The following is an 18,562-nucleotide window of genomic DNA, read 5'->3' as shown; positions in this document are numbered from 1 at the left end:
TCACTACATCACAAAAAAAATAAGAGTTGTAGAAATGATTGTAAACTCAAGACAGCCATGACATTATGTTCTTTACAAGTGTATGTACACTTTTGACCACGACTGCATGTGCATGTCATTGTTGTGATTTAATACATTTGCAAAAAAAACAAAAAACGTTTTTAACATTGTCGGGTGTTGTGTGTAGAATTTTGAGGACAAAAAACGAAGACTTGTATGATTCAACACGTGTCACGTGACAGCAGCTCCAATGTGTCACTTAGGAATGTGATGGCTTCAAGCACAGATGGAAAGAACATTTTAAATGTGATAAAAGACCCTCCTCATTATATCTATCCTCTTCATGCTCCTTTACAGAATAATGTCAAAATAAGACTAGGGATGTCTAATTGTAACAATCATAATCATTTCTGTTTTTCAGTCTTGAATTGTTTGGTTTTATGTCACAGTTTAAAGTTAAGTATTCGATTTAGGTTTTGTCCTTTGTCACTTATTTATTACCGTGTCATGTTTTGAGAGGTTGTAAAAGTAGAAATATATAAACAAATGCATTGATAATAGGTTTGTTGCAGAAGTTGGACCTATACTGTCAAAGTAACAGAAGTTAATGTACTCACCTCCGTAAAAGGATCCATTCGGAGCGCAACTAAATGAAGTCTTGGAAGCAGCGAGAAATGAGAAGTGCATAAAAGGAGAAGTCAACTTGTCTTCGTCTCGCTCGGCCGTCAAATGGAAAATGGAAGAAAAAAAAACAACTTCAAATTTGAATTCCCGCGCTGCCCTAGTGCGCACGCGCTAACGTTCAAAGCGCTGACTTTCGACCAATCACGACGGATGATACTGGAGCCGTACAAACTCAGCCTATCGGAGCCGAGTGTCTTTCCACGTCGTCATGAAAGCTCCACCCTCTGTCGTCTTCTTTTTTGCTGAAATGACACTCGTCCATTGACCTTTAAAGCACATGAGCGCCACTTTTTGGACCGGAGTGGGACTCGATGTTGTTTACGATCTCTGGGGCCCTGCCATTATGGAAGTAGAATTGTCTCACATTAACTTATATACAGAGGTGGGTAGAGTAGCCAGAAATTGTACTCAAGTAAGAGTACTGTTACTTTAGAGATTTATTACTCAAGTAAAAGTAAGGAGTAGTCACCCAAATATTTACTTGAGTAAAAGTAAAAAGTATGTTGTGAAAAAACTACTCAAGTACTGAGTAACTGATGAGTAACATACACACTCATATATATATATATATATATATATATATATATATATATATATATATATATATATATATATATATACATACACATACATTGATATATACAGTATATAATTTATATTTATTTTTTTTGCCGTTTTTGTTTACATGTTAATAGTGTTTTAATGAATATACATGCATGTTTAACACATATAGATTCCTTTCTTTCATGAAGACAAGAATATAAGTTGGTGTATTACCTGATTCTGATGACTTGCGTTGATTGTAATCAGACAGTAGTGATGATAACGTCCACGTTTTCAAATGGAGGAGAAGAAAAGTTCCTCCTTTCTGTCTAATACCACATGAAAGTGGTTGGTTTTTGGCACCTTATTTGTCCAGCTTCCATATTCGTTTTTATACACTTTACAAGAAATACATTGGCGTCAAACTCTGTAGCTTGCTAGCTTGTTGGCGCTGGCTTTCGGAGACTCTTGTTTTGAAAGCGCAGGCGCGATGGAGCGGCACTTTTATTGTGAAGACAGGAACGTCCTCATGTGCAGTCAGTCTTGAGGCTTTTGACGGGATGTACGGTTGAAATAAAAAAAGTATATTTTTTCCTTCACACTTTTGATTGATTGATTGGAACTTTTATTATTAGATTGCACAGTACAGTACATATTCCGTACAATTGACCACTAAATGGTAACACCCCAATAAGTTTTTCAACTTGTTTAAGTCAGGTCATGTGACCGCCTGGCTCTGTTTGATTGGTCCAACGTCACCAGTGACTGCATCTGATTGGTGGAACGAAGTGAAACGTCACCAGTAAGACAGGCACTTTGAAGGTCTGTCTGACAAACCAAAACAAACAAAGCGTGCATTAACAGATCGATAAAAATTAGTAGCGAGTAGCGAGCTGAATGTAGATAAAAGTAGCGGAGTAAAAGTAGCGTTCCTTCTCTATAAATATACTTAAGTAAAAGTAAAAGTATGTTGCATTAAAACTACTCTTAGAAGTACAATTTATCCCAAAAGTTACTCAAGTAGATGTAACGGAGTAAATGTAGCGCGTTACTACCCACCTCTGCTTATATATATCAATATGATATTAATACACATGCATATATTAATAAATATACAAATAAATAAATAATTTGTGTAAATAAAGGCGTATTTGTAAATGTATTGTTGACATTTGAAAATATATACAAATTAAATGTATAAATATAAAAATGTGACATAGAAATACATCAAGAATTTGTATAAATAAACGTGTATTTGTAAATATATTTTTGAAAATCTCAAAAATATATGTACAAATCCACGTTTATTTATACAAATTCTTGATTTATTTATTTATCAACAATTTGTATGAATAAACGTGTATTTGTAAATCATTTTTGAAAATCTAAAAAATACATTTTCAAATACACGTTTATTCATACAAATTCTTGATTTATTTATTCATCAAGAATTTGTATGAATAAACGTGCACTGTAAAAAAAAATCCTATTTTTATGGTTAATTTACTCTAAATTTCTACTGTAATTTTTCTATATATTTTTTTAAATAGTTTATAAAACTGTAGAATTGAAGACATTATCTGTAAATAAACAATCCGCCTGTTATTTTAAGTAATATGCCAGTAATGACAAAGTATGTATATTTATTCGTTTGGAAGACTCCCAGGATGATCGGCGGGCCAGCTTTAGTATTAATTTGATATACCGTTTTTTTACAGAATTTTTTTATTTGTAAATACATTTTTGAAAATCTCAAAAATATATTTACAAATACACGTTTATTTATACAAATTCTTGATTTATTTATTTATCAAGAATTCGTATAAATAAACGTGTATTTGTAAATATATTTTTGAAAATCTCAAAAATATATTTACAAATACACTTTTATTTATATAAATTCTTGATTTATTTATTCACCAAGAATTTGTATAAATAAACGTGTATTTGTAAATATATTTTTGAAAATTTCAAAAATACATTTACAAATACATGTTTATTTATACAAATTATTGATTTATTTATTCATCAAAAATTTGTGTAAATAAACGTGTATTTGTAAATATATTTTTGAAAATCTCAAAAATATATTTACAAATACACTTTTATTTATACACATTTTTGATTTATTTAGTTAACAGGAATTTGTATAAATAAACGTGTATTTGTAAATATATTTTTGAAAATCTCAAAAATATATGTACAAATCCACGTTTATTTATACAAATTCTTGATTTATTTATTCATCAACAATTTGTATGAATAAACGTGTATTTGTAAATAATTTTTGAAAAATCTAAAAAATAAATTTTCAAATACACGTTTATTTATACAAATTCTTGATTTATTTATTCATCAAGAATTTGTATGAATAAACGTGCACTGTAAAAAAAAAATCCTATTTTTATGGTTAATTTACTCTAAATTTCTACTGTAATTTTTCTATATATTTTTTTAAATAGTTTATAAAACTGTAGAATTGAAGACATTATCTGTAAATAAACAATCCGCCTGTTATTTTAAGTAATATGCCAGTAATGACAAACTATGTATATTTATTCGTTTGGAAGACTCCCAGGATGATCGGCGGGCCAGCTTTAGTATTAATTTGATATCGCCTCAAGGGCCAAATGAAATTACACGGTGGGCCAAATTTGGCCCGCTGGCCAGAGTTTGACACCCATGCTGTAGAATAAAGGTATTTTTCTGCAGAACTATTTGCATCGTCACTTTATTAAAGGTGGTTGATCTTAACAATTCAGAAAAAAACTGTAAAATAATGGTATTTTTCTGTGGAACTGCCAGCATTGTCACTTCATTAAAGGTGTTTGATCGTAATAATTTGGAAAAACTCTGTAGAATAAAGGTGTTTTTCTGCAGAACTGTTTGCATCGTCACTTTATTAAAGGTGGTTGATCTTAATAATTTAGTAAAAATCTGTAAAATTACGATATTTTTCTGCAAAACGTTTCATGAAAATTTCTGTAAATATAATGTTTTTGATCATTATTTGGTTTACAATGTTTTACTTTAATTTTATGATTTTCGTTTGGTAGCTGCCAGTAGATGACCGTTTTTTTACAGAATTTTTTTTATTTGTAAATACATTTTTGAAAATCTCAAAAATATATTTACAAATACACGTTTATTTATACAAATTCTTGATTTATTTATTTATCAAGAATTTGTATAAATAAACGTGTATTTGTAAATATATTTTTTGAAAATCTCAAAAATATATTTACAAATACACGTTTATTTATACAAATTCTTGATTTATTTATTCACCAAGAATTTGTATAAATAAACGTGTATTTGTAAATATATTTTTGAAAATCTCAAAAATATATTTACAAATACATGTTTATTTATACAAATTATTGATTTATTTATTCATCAATAATTTGTATAGATAAACGTGTATTTGTAAATATATTTTTGAAAATCTCAAAAATATATTTACAAATACACTTTTATTCATACACATTTTTGATTTATTTAGTTAACAGGAATTTGTATAAATAAACGTGTATTTGTAAATATATTTTTGAAAATCTCAAAAATATATTTACAATTACACGTTTATTTATACAAATTCTTGATTTATTTATTCATCAATAATTTGTATAGATAAACGTGTATTTGTAAATATATTTTTGAAAATCTTAAAAATATATTTACAAATACACGTTTGTTTATACAAATTCTTGATTTATTTAGTTAACAAGGATTTGTATAAATAAACGTGTATATGTAAATATATTTTTGAAAATCTCAAAAATACATTTACAAATACACCTTTATTTATACAAATTCTTGATTTATTTATTCAAGAATTTGTATAAATAATCGTGTACTTGTAAATATATTTGAGATTTTCAAAAATATATTTACAAATACTCATTTATTTATACAAATTCTTGATTTAATTATTCATCAAGAATTTATATAAATAAATGTGTATTTGTAAATATATTTTTGAAAATCTCAAAAATATATTTACAAATACATGTTTATTTATACAAATTCTTGATTTAATTATTCATCAAGAATTTGTATGAATAAACGTATATTTTTAAATATATTTTTGAGATTTTCAAAAATATATTTACAAATACACGTTTATTCATAAAAATTCTTGATTTATTTGTATGTCACATTTTTATATTTATTAATTGTATTTGCATATATTTCCAAGTCTCAAAAATATATTTACAAATACACGTTTATTCATACAAATTATTTATTTGTATATCACATTTGTATATTTATTAATATATGCATATGTATCAATATCATATTGATATACAGGTAAAAGCCAGTAAATTAGAATATTTTGAAAAACTTGATTTATTTCAGTAATTGCATTCAAAAGGTGTAACTTGTACATTATATTTATTCATTGCACACAGACTGATGCATTCAAATGTTTATTTCATTTAATTTTGATGATTTGATGTGGCAACAAATGAAAATCCAAAATTCCGTGTGTCACAAAATTAGAATATTACTTAAGGCTAATACAAAAAAGGGATTTTTAGAAATGTTGGCCAACTAAAAAGTATGAAAATGAAAAATATGAGCATGTACAATACTCAATACTTGGTTGGAGCTCCTTTTGCCTCAATTACTGCGTTAATGCGGCGTGGCATGGAGTCGATGAGTTTCTGGCACTGCTCAGGTGTTATGAGAGCCCAGGTTGCTCTGATAGTGGCCTTCAACTCTTCTGCGTTTTTGGGTCTGGCATTCTGCATCTTCCTTTTCACAATACCCCACAGATTTTCTATGGGGCTGAGGTCAGGGGAGTTGGCGGGCCAATTTAGAACAGAAATACCATGGTCCGTAAACCAGGCACGGGTAGATTTTGCGCTGTGTGCAGGCGCCAAGTCCTGTTGGAACTTGAAATCTCCATCTCCATAGAGCAGGTCAGCAGCAGGAAGCATGAAGTGCTCTAAAACTTACTGGTAGACGGCTGCGTTGACCCTGGATCTCAGGAAACAGAGTGGACCGACACCAGCTGGACTGCTGCTGAGTGGTCCAAAGTCATGTTTTCTGACGAAAGCAAATTTTGCATTTCCTTTGGAAATCGAGGTCCCAGAGTCTGGAGGAAGACAGGAGAGGCACAGGATCCACGTTGCCTGAAGTCTAGTGTAAAGTTTCCACCATCAGTGATGGTTTGGGGTGCCATGTCATCTGCTGGTGTCGGTCCACTCTGTTTCCTGAGATCCAGGGTCAACGCAGCCGTCTACCAGCAAGTTTTAGAGCACTTCATGCTTCCTGCTGCTGACCTGCTCTATGGAGATGGAGATTTCAAGTTGAGTCGGTCCATAGGTTGCCTGTAGGGATATTTAATGTCCAGCAGATGTCAGTATTTAGTGACACAGTATCGACACAGTATCAATACAGTTTTGCAATGTGTTGAAACGCTTCATGACGCCTCATCAACCCATCACTAGAAAGCATCAACACAAACAGTAGAAAGCAAGTGAAAAAGACCAAAGTATGACTCACTGTGAACAAAACCCGTCCGATCCACATCCGTCACAAAAGAATAATGATGAAGCGCCGAAGGAGGAACTCGGGTGGAACTAAATAGAACTAATTAAACGAGCAACAGGTTTGCTCACAGGACGCGGAGCAGATAGTAAAAGTGCCGTAAAAGACAGAGAGCAAACAGGAAACAGTAACAAAACAAGAGCACAAGGACAGGAAGTGATTTCAAACACAGGAAAAGCAAACATAACCAAAGTGTCAGTAGCACTTCTGACACATCTATATATATATATATATATATATATATATATATATATATATATTAGACCAGGGGTCTCAGACACGCGGCCCGCGAGACGTTATTTTGCGGCCCCAACTTAATATGAAAGTTTAATGTTAGTGCGAGTTTTATATGAATGGCGCTTGACAGCGTTGTGTGCGGAGCTGAAGGAATCTACCAATCACGGTGTGGTATATGGCTCCCGAGGGCCAAACACTGACGTCACTTGTGTGATGCAAGCAGAGAAACGTTCGAAATAAAGTATTCTATTTTAGTATTAAATTGTTTTCATTGTACACAGTAGTCATTTTCTACCTTTAAGTACTTATTGCTATGATTACTGTTAATAAGTGAAGGGAAAGCAGGTGCCTTGCCCAAGGACACATCGGCATTGACTCGGATGGCAGAAGCGGGGATCGAACCTGGAACCCTCGAGTTGCTCCACTACCCGAGCCACGCTATTACTTTCCCCATTAGCATAGTATTGCTACCAGTGACCAGAGGTGGGTAGTAACGCGCTACATTTACTCCGTTACATCTACTTGAGTAACTTTTGGGATAAATTGTACTTCTAAGAGTAGTTTTAATGCAACATACTTTTACTTTTACTTGAGTATATTTATAGAGAAGAAACGCTACTTTTACTCCGCTACTTTTATCTACATTCAGCTCGCTACTCGCTACTAATTTTTATCGATCTGTTAATGCACGCTTTGTTTGTTTTGGTCTGTCAGACAGACCTTCATAGTGCCTGCGTTTCACCAAATACAGTCACTGGTGACGTTTCACTTCGTTCCACCAATCAGATGCAGTCACTGGTGACGTTGGACCAATCAAACAGAGCCAGGTGGTCACATGACCTGACTTAAACAAGTTGAAAAACTTATTGGGGTGTTACCATTTAGTGGTCAATTGTACGGAATATGTACTGTACTGTGCAATCTACTAATAAAAGTTTCAATCAATCAATCAAAAGTGTGAAGGAAAAAAGACCCTTTTTTATTTCAACCGTACATCCCGTCAAAAGCCTAAAGACTGACTGCACAGTTCCTGTCTTCACAATAAAAGTGCCGCTCCATCGCGCCTGCGCTTTCAAAACAAGAGTCTCCGAAAGCCAGCGCCAACAAGCTAGCAAGCTACGGAGTTTGCCGCCAATGTATTTCTTGTAAAGTGTATAAAAACGAATATGGAAGCTGGACAAATAAGATGCCAAAAACCAACCACTTTCATGTGGTATTAGACAGAAAGGAGGAACTTTTCTTCTCCTCCATTTGAAAACGTGGACGTTATCATCACTACTGTCTGATTACAATCAATGCAAGTCATCAGAATCAGGTAATACACCAACTTATATTCTTGTCTTCATGAAAGAAAGGAATCTATATGTGTTAAACATGCATGTATATTCATTAAAACACCTTTAACATGTAAACAAAAGCGGCAAAATAAATAAATATAAATTATATACTGTATATATATATATGTGTATATATATATATATATATATATATATATATATATATATATATATATATATATATATATATATATGTATATATTAGAGATGCGCGGTTTGCGGGCACAACCGCGGAGTCCGCGGATTATCCGCGAATCGGGCGGATGAAATTTTAAAAAATTAGATTTTATCAGCGGGTCGGGTCGGGTCGGGTCGGGCGATTGAAATAAAAAAAAATTAGATTTCAAATAGATTCAGGCGGGTGGCAGTTAAACCAATTCGGAAATATGATGTAGCGGCTAGCTACGGGGTGTTAGCCAATGGCTTTGGCTGGGGGGCGGGACTTCCGGGCAAGTTAGGGAAGTGACGTTGTTGACAGGAAGTGTTAGTTCGAGTTTTGCCGGGAAAGAGGGGAGACGCACATTGGAGCTGTTGTGTGGTTACATTGCATCTTATTACAATAAATACGAGACAAACGAATAAGTCTATGAGCCTACGTTCCTGGGAACATTACAATATATACATAGTTAAATGTTGTTACCCACATACGAAAAACGAGCAGGCACCTGCTGCATATGCCACAACAGAAGAAAAAAAAAAAAGAGATGGACACTTTTACGGAGCGGAGAAGGGACGCCTCGCCGGGGTCCGGGACCGAGGCCCCTTCCCCCGAGAGGGCCCCACCGGGAGCCGTAGCTGAGGCGATCCGCGAGAAGGGCCCGACGCACGTCCAGGGTCACCACCGCGCCCACCGCACCGACACCCCGCCTCGTCCGCCTTCGCCGCGGCCGGCGTCACGCGCAGCAGGTAAGCAGCTTACCTGCCCGCCACCCCCGTGGCCGGGGGCTCGTAACAGGGGTCACTCCGCGCGCAGTGCGCTCACGAAAGGGGTGGGGCTCACCCTGGTTGATATAGACAGCAGCTAGGACGGTGGCCATGGAAGTTGGAACCCGCTAAGGAGTGTGTAACAACCCACCTGCCGAATCAACTAGCCCTGAAAATGGATGGCGCTGGAGCGTCGGGCCCATATACCCGGCCGTCGCCGGCAGCGAGACGCGCTTGGAGGTGCGCTCAGCGCGGCTCCCATATGATTGCGCACTGGTGTGCGTCTGGGTCGTGACAGCGTGGCACGCGAATGTCTGTGCTGCGTTGGATCAGTCTCCTTTCTTTAACAGGCAAAAGCTTTATAACCTCACTAATGCCTTGCATCGTCTATATTAGATATATAACAACGGGCGGGTGCGGGCGGATGGCGGGCGGGTGCAGTTCTGATCAAATGTTAGATCGGGTGGATGGCGGATGGTTGACGACTTTCTGATGCGGTTGCGGATGAAATAATTGCCTATCCGCGCATCTCTAGTATATATATTTACATGTGTGTGTATATGTATATATATATATATATATATATATATATATATATGTGTGTGTGTGTATATATATATATATGTGTATGTATATATATATATATATATATATGTGTGTGTATATATATATATATAAATGTGTGTATGTATATATATATATATATATATATATATATGTGTGTGTATATATATATATATACATTTGGGACCTCAAAGACAATAATGTTGAATATTCAATAACATGGCAAATTCTTGCATCCAGCACACCTTACAATAGTGGTAATAAAAGATGCAACCTATGCTTGAAAGAGAAACTGTTTATTATTTACCGTCCAGACCTGTCATCCCTCAACAAGCGCAGCGAAATTGTAACAACATGCCGCCATAGACGGAAACACCTCCTAGGTAACACATGAGCCAATCACCACGCCCCTACACCAGCCTGTACCCACCCACTCTGTGCCCTATACAAACCATGGTATGCGAATGCTCCCATTAAAATCTCCTGATGATTGAGGGTACCCCCCTCATGAAACAGGCCTGTAGAGATGAAATAGTCTTGTGATTTTTTTCCCACACATACATATATATATATATATATATATATATATGATATGTGTGTGTATGTTACTCATCAGTTACTCAGTACTTGAGTAGTTTTTTCACAACATACTTTTTACTTTTACTCAAGTAAATATTTGGGTGACTACTCCTTACTTTTACTTGAGTAATAAATCTCTAAAGTAACAGTACTCTTACTTGAGTACAATTTCTGGCTACTCTACCCACCTCTGCCAGTGACGTGCGGTGAGGTTCATGGCTGCCCACACAGCAAAAAGATTCAGCGGCGAATACCCCGCGGAGGTATCGCGCTTTCCGGAACGGACCCGCGAAACGGACCCGCATCGGCGTCCACTTGCTCTCAGGAATGGATCCGCCACAGAGGCGTGGCGCCGAGCTGGATCCGCTCCGCATCCATGATCAAAACCTAACCTCACCGCATACTAGCAACGGACTCATAAAAACCCTGGCTCATCTGGCCCGGGTCCGTTTTGGACCCGTTTATCTTATTTTCAAAATCCCTTCTGTTCTTGCTGTAGGATAAAATAGGAAACTAAAACATTCACTAGGCCCTACTACAGCAATATATGCATTGCCTTGTATTTTTAAACTAACAATATTGTCAATAGGCAGAAACAGAAAATGGTCAATTCACTCTATAAAGTAAATATATAATATATAAATAGTAAATATACATATTGAATCTGTTAGGCTACAACTTCAACGAAATGCTGCTCCATGCACAGCTAACATATCAGAAAATGAATAACTGGTGAATGACAAGAAGTTCAATAAAAGATTGTTTAATTGATACATTTCTATTCCTCCTGAGGAGGTGGAGGCGGGACTCGTCTCCTGGTTGCCCGATCCGCCGCCAGGTTGAACCACCTGATGGCGTGTTTGGTGACCTCAGCGTCCGTGGCTGACCTTGTCACCACATTTTTTCCTCACAGCACCTGTAATCAAACAAGATTACAAGACAGATATGTTTATGGTATGTAGCATCCAAAGCCAAGTATGCTTACACAATACAAAATATCCCATCCATCCATCTTCTTCCGCTTATCCGAGGTCGGGTCGCGGGGGCAGCAGCCTAAGCAGGGAAGCCCAGACTTCCCTCTCCCCAGCCACTTCGTCCAGCTCCTCCTGGGGGATCCCGAGGCGTTCCCAGGCCAGCCGGGAGAGGTAGTCTTCCCAACGTGTCCTGGGTCTTCCCCGTGGCCTCCTACCGGTCGGACGTGCCCGAAACACCTCCCTAAGGAGGCGTTCGGGTGGCATCCTGACCCTAACCACCTCATCTGGCTCTAGGTATTAAGGAGATTACATTTGAAAAAGTTCTTCCGGAAGAACTTTGAACATGTCACGAGGGAGGTGCTGGACATTGAGTCCGAATGGACCATGTTCCGCGCCTCTATTGTCGAGGCGGCTGATTGGAGCTGTGGCCGCAAGGTAGTTGGTGCTTGTCGTGGCGGTAATCCTAGAACCCGTTGGTGGACACCGGCGGTGAGGGATGCCGTCAAGCTGAAGAAGGAGTCCTATCGGGTTCTTTTGGCTCATAGGACTCCTGAGGCAGCGGACAAGTACCGACAGGCCAAGCGGTGTGCGGCTTCAGCGGTCGCAGAGGCAAAAACTCGGACATGGGAGGAGTTCGGGGAGGCCATGGAAAACGACTTCCGGACGGCTTCGAAGCAATTCTGGACCACCATCCGTCGCCTCAGGAAGGGGAAGCAGTGCACTATCAACACCGTGTATGGCGAGGATGGTGTTCTGCTGACCTCGACTGCGGATGTTGTGGATCGGTGGAGGGAATACTTCGAAGACCTCCTCAATCCCACCAACACGTCTTCCTATGAGGAAGCAGTGCCTGGGGAGTCTGTGGTGGGCTCTCCTATTTCTGGGGCTGAGGTTGCTGAGGTAGTTAAAAAGCTCCTCGGTGGCAAGGCCCCGGGGGTGGATGAGATCCGCCCGGAGTTCCTTAAGGCTCTGGATGCTGTGGGGCTGTCTTGGTTGACAAGACTCTGCAGCATCGCGTGGACATCGGGGGCGGTACCTCTGGATTGGCAGACCGGGGTGGTGGTTCCTCTCTTTAAGAAGGGGAACCGGAGGGTGTGTTCTAACTATCGTGGGATCACACTCCTCAGCCTTCCCGGTAAGGTCTATTCAGGAGTACTGGAGAGGAGGCTACGCCGGATAGTCGAACCTCGGATTCAGGAGGAACAGTGTGGTTTTCGTCCTGGTCGTGGAACTGTGGACCAGCTCTATACTCTCGGCAGGGTCCTTGAGGGTGCATGGGAGTTTGCCCAACCAGTCTACATGTGTTTTGTGGACTTGGAGAAGGCATTCGACCGTGTCCCTCGGGAAGTCCTGTGGGGAGTGCTCAGAGAGTATGGGGTATCGGACTGTCTGATTGTGGCGGTCCGCTCCCTGTAAGCTCAGTGCCAGAGCTTGGTCCGCATTGCCGGCAGTAAGTCGGACACGTTTCCAGTGAGGGTTGGACTCCGCCAAGGCTGCCCTTTGTCACCGATTCTGTTCATAACTTTTATGGACAGAATTTCTAGGCGCAGTCAGGGCGTTGAGGGGATCTGGTTTGGTGGCTGCAGGATTAGGTCTCTGCTTTTTGCAGATGATGTGGTCCTGATGGCTTCCTCCGGCCAAGATCTTCAGCTCTCACTGGATCGGTTCGCAGCCGAGTGTGAAGCGACTGGGATGAGAATCAGCACCTCCAAGTCCGAGTCCATGGTTCTCGCCCGGAAAAGGGTGGAGTGCCATCTCCGGGTTGGGGAGGAGATCTTGCCCCAAGTGGAGGAGTTCAAGTACCTCGGAGTCTTGTTCACGAGTGGGGGAAGAGTGGATCGTGAGATCGACAGGTGGATCGGTGCGGCGTCTTCAGTAATGCGGACGCTGTATCGATCCGTTGTGGTGAAGAAGGAGCTGAGCCGGAAGGCAAAGCTCTCGATTTACCGGTCGATCTACGTTCCCATCCTCACCTATGGTCATGAGCTTTGGGTTATGACCGAAAGGACAAGATCACGGGTACAAGCGGCCCAAATGAGTTTCCTCCACCGGGTGGCGGGGCTCTCCCTTAGAGATAGGGTGAGAAGCTCTGCCATCCGGGAGGAGCTCAAAGTAAAGCCGCTGCTCCTCCACATGGAGAGGAGCCAGATGAGGTGGTTCGGGCATCTGGTCTGGATGCCACCCGAACGCCTCCCTAGGGAGGTGTTTAGGGCACGTCCGACCGGTAGGAGGCCGCGGGGAAGACCCAGGACACGTTGGGAAGACTATGTCTCCCGGCTGGCCTGGGAACGCCTCGGGATCCCCCGGGAGGAGCTGGACGAAGTGGCTGGGGAGAGGGAAGTCTGGGCTTCCCTGCTTAGGCTGCTGCCCCCGCGACCCGACCTCGGATAAGCGGAAGAAGATGGATGGATGGATGGAAATATGTTTACACCAGACAATTTAAACGGCTGGGACACATTATTCTTTAAATAGATTATAATTGTTGGATGTTTTATTTTGAAATAAATACAGTATGAATAATAATGTATTTTTTTTTATACAAATATGTTTACACCAGACAATTTAAACGGCTGGGACACATTATTCTTTAAATAGATTATAATTTTTGGATGTTTTATTTTGAAATAAATACAGTATGAATAATAATGTATTTTTTTGATACAAATATGTTTACACCAGACAATTTAAACGGCTGGGACACATTATTCTTTAAATAGATTATAATTTTTGGATGTTTTATTTTGAAATAAATACAGTATGAATAATAATGTATTTTTTTTTTATACAAATATGTTTACACCAGACAATTTAAACGGCTGGGACACATTATTCTTTAAATAGATTATAATTTTTGGATGTTTTATTTTGAAATAAATACAGTATGAATAATAATGTATTTTTTTGATACAAATATGTTTACACCAGACAATTTAAACGGCTGGGACACATTATTCTTTAAATAGATTATAATTTTTGGATGTTTTATTTTGAAATAAATACAGTATGAATAATAATGTATTTTTTTTTATACAAATATGTTTACACCAGACAATTTAAACGGCTGGGACACATTATTCTTTAAATAGATTATAATTTTTGGATGTTTTATTTTGAAATAAATACAGTATGAATAATAATGTATTTTTTTTTATACAAATATGTTTACACCAGACAATTTAAACGGCTGGGACACATTATTCTTTAAATAGATTATAATTTTTGGATGTTTTATTTTGAAATAAATATAGTATGAATAATAATGTATTTTTTTGATACAAATATGTTTACACCAGACAATTTAAACTGCTGGGACACATTATTCTTTAAATAGATTATAATTTTTGGATGTTTTATTTTGAAATAAATACAGTATGAATAATAATGTATTTTTTTGATACAAATATGTTTACACCAGACAATTTAAACGGCTGGGACACATTATTCTTTAAATAGATTATAATTGTTGGATGTTTTATTTTGAAATAGATACAGTATGAGTAATAATGTATTTTTTTGATACAAATATGTTTACACCAGACAATTTAAACGGCTGGGACACATTATTCTTTAAATAGATTATAATTGTTGGATGTTTTATTTTGAAATAAATACAGTATGAATAATAATGTATTTTTTTGATACAAATATGTTTACACCAGACAATTTAAACGGCTGGGACACATTATTCTTTAAATAGATTATAATTGTTGGATGTTTTATTTTGAAATAGATACAGTATGAGTAATAATGTATTTTTTTTATACAAATATGTTTACACCAGACAATTTAAACGGCTGGGACACATTATTCTTTAAATAGATTATAATTGTTGGATGTTTTATTTTGAAATAAATACAGTATGAATAATAATGTATTTTTTTGATACAAATATGTTTACACCAGACAATTTAAACGGCTGGGACACATTATTCTTTAAATAGATTATAATTGTTGGATGTTTTATTTTGAAATAAATACAGTATGAATAATAATGTATTTTTTTTTATACAAATATGTTTACACCAGACAATTTAAACGGCTGGGACACATTATTCTTTAAATAGATTATAATTGTTGGATGTTTTATTTTGAAATAAATACAGTATGAATAATAATGTATTTTTTTGATACAAATATGTTTACACCAGACAATTTAAACGGCTGGGACACATTATTCTTTAAATAGATTATAATTTTTGGATGTTTTATTTTGAAATAAATACAGTATGAATAATAATGTATTTTTTTGATACAAATATGTTTACACCAGACAATTTAAACGGCTGGGACACATTATTCTTTAAATAGATTATAATTTTTGGGTGTTTTATTTTGAAATAAATACAGTATGAATAATAATGTATTTTTTTGATACAAATATGTTTACACCAGACAATTTAAACGGCTGGGACACATTATTCTTTAAATAGATTATAATTTTTGGATGTTTTATTTTGAAATAAATACAGTATGAATAATAATGTATTTTTTTGATACAAATATGTTTACACCAGACAATTTAAACGGCTGGGACACATTATTCTTTAAATAGATTATAATTGTTGGATGTTTTATTTTGAAATAAATACAGTATGAATAATAATGTATTTTTTTGATACAAATATGTTTACACCAGACAATTTAAACGGCTGGGACACATTATTCTTTAAATAGATTATAATTGTTGGATGTTTTATTTTGAAATAAATACAGTATGAATAATAATGTATTTTTTTGATACAAATATGTTTACACCAGACAATTTAAACGGCTGGGACACATTATTCTTTAAATAGATTATAATTGTTGGATGTTTTATTTTGAAATAGATACAGTATGAGTAATAATGTATTTTTTTTATACAAATATGTTTACACCAGACAATTTAAACGGCTGGGACACATTATTCTTTAAATAGATTATAATTGTTGGATGTTTTATTTTGAAATAAATACAGTATGAATAATAATGTATTTTTTTGATACAAATATGTTTACACCAGACAATTTAAACGGCTGGGACACATTATTCTTTAAATAGATTATAATTGTTGGATGTTTTATTTTGAAATAAATACAGTATGAATAATAATGTATTTTTTTTTATACAAATATGTTTACACCAGACAATTTAAACGGCTGGGACACATTATTCTTTAAATAGATTATAATTGTTGGATGTTTTATTTTGAAATAAATACAGTATGAATAATAATGTATTTTTTTGATACAAATATGTTTACACCAGACAATTTAAACGGCTGGGACACATTATTCTTTAAATAGATTATAATTTTTGGATGTTTTATTTTGAAATAAATACAGTATGAATAATAATGTATTTTTTTGATACAAATATGTTTACACCAGACAATTTAAACGGCTGGGACACATTATTCTTTAAATAGATTATAATTTTTGGGTGTTTTATTTTGAAATAAATACAGTATGAATAATAATGTATTTTTTTGATACAAATATGTTTACACCAGACAATTTAAACGGCTGGGACACATTATTCTTTAAATAGATTATAATTTTTGGATGTTTTATTTTGAAATAAATACAGTATGAATAATAATGTATTTTTTTGATACAAATATGTTTACACCAGACAATTTAAACGGCTGGGACACATTATTCTTTAAATAGATTATAATTGTTGGATGTTTTATTTTGAAATAAATACAGTATGAATAATAATGTATTTTTTTGATACAAATATGTTTACACCAGACAATTTAAACGGCTGGGACACATTATTCTTTAAATAGATTATAATTGTTGGATGTTTTATTTTGAAATAGATACAGTATGAGTAATAATGTATTTTTTTGATACAAATATGTTTACACCAGACAATTTAAACGGCTGGGACACATTATTCTTTAAATAGATTATAATTGTTGGATGTTTTATTTTGAAATAAATACAGTATGAATAATAATGTATTTTTTTGATACAAATATGTTTACACCAGACAATTTAAACGGCTGGGACACATTATTCTTTAAATAGATTATAATTGTTGGATGTTTTATTTTGAAATAGATACAGTATGAGTAATAATGTATTTTTTTTATACAAATATGTTTACACCAGACAATTTAAACGGCTGGGACACATTATTCTTTAAATAGATTATAATTGTTGGATGTTTTATTTTGAAATAAATACAGTATGAATAATAATGTATTTTTTTGATACAAATATGTTTACACCAGACAATTTAAACGGCTGGGACACATTATTCTTTAAATAGATTATAATTTTTGGATGTTTTATTTTGAAATAAATACAGTATGAATAATAATGTATTTTTTTGATACAAATATGTTTACACCAGACAATTTAAACGGCTGGGACACATTATTCTTTAAATAGATTATAATTGTTGGATGTTTTATTTTGAAATAAATACAGTATGAATAATAATGTATTTTTTTTTATACAAATATGTTTACACCAGACAATTTAAACGGCTGGGACACATTATTCTTTAAATAGATTATAATTTTTGGATGTTTTATTTTGAAATAAATACAGTATGAATAATAATGTATTTTTTGATACAAATATGTTTACACCAGACAATTTAAACGGCTGGGACACATTATTCTTTAAATAGATTATAATTGTTGGATGTTTTATTTTGAAATAAATACAGTATGAATAATAATGTATTTTTTTGATACAAATATGTTTACACCAGACAATTTAAACGGCTGGGACACATTATTCTTTAAATAGATTATAATTTTTGGATGTTTTATTTTGAAATAAATACAGTATGAATAATAATGTATTTTTTTGATACAAATATGTTTACACCAGACAATTTAAACGGCTGGGACACATTATTCTTTAAATAGATTATAATTTTTGGATGTTTTATTTTGAAATAAATACAGTATGAATAATAATGTATTTTTTTGATACAAATATGTTTACACCAGACAATTTAAACGGCTGGGACACATTATTCTTTAAATAGATTATAATTGTTGGATGTTTTATTTTGAAATAAATACAGTATGAATAATAATGTATTTTTTTGATACAAATATGTTTACACCAGACAATTTAAACGGCTGGGACACATTATTCTTTAAATAGATTATAATTTTTGGATGTTTTATTTTGAAATACATACAGTATGAATAAT

The 18,562-nt window shown here is 35.0% G+C and overlaps 1 protein-coding gene and 1 long non-coding RNA gene across 4 annotated transcripts in view; both read right to left on the bottom strand.

Annotated features, from left to right (window-relative positions):
* anln (anillin, actin binding protein) overlaps positions 1-745 on the bottom strand; it is a 79,239-nt gene extending 78,494 nt beyond the window's left edge. For all 3 annotated transcript variants that reach the window (XM_072915608.1, XM_061982374.2, XM_072915609.1), the window contains exon 1: positions 618-745. In XM_072915608.1, the coding sequence (XP_072771709.1) occupies positions 618-635 (18 nt within the window). In that variant the 5' untranslated portion in view covers positions 636-745. The remainder of the gene's footprint in view (positions 1-617) is intronic.
* Positions 746-11,171: 10,426 nt separating this feature from the next.
* Positions 11,172-18,562, bottom strand: part of LOC140679686 (uncharacterized) — a 97,050-nt gene continuing 89,659 nt past the window's right edge. Inside the window, exon 6 of the long non-coding RNA XR_012051058.1 lies at positions 11,172-11,340. This is a non-coding gene — a long non-coding RNA (uncharacterized lncRNA). The remainder of the gene's footprint in view (positions 11,341-18,562) is intronic.

Source organism: Nerophis lumbriciformis, linkage group LG21 (assembly GCF_033978685.3).
Source record: "Nerophis lumbriciformis linkage group LG21, RoL_Nlum_v2.1, whole genome shotgun sequence".
Taxonomy (NCBI): Eukaryota; Metazoa; Chordata; class Actinopteri; order Syngnathiformes; family Syngnathidae; genus Nerophis; species Nerophis lumbriciformis.
This window is presented reverse-complemented; position numbering and strand designations above follow the sequence as displayed.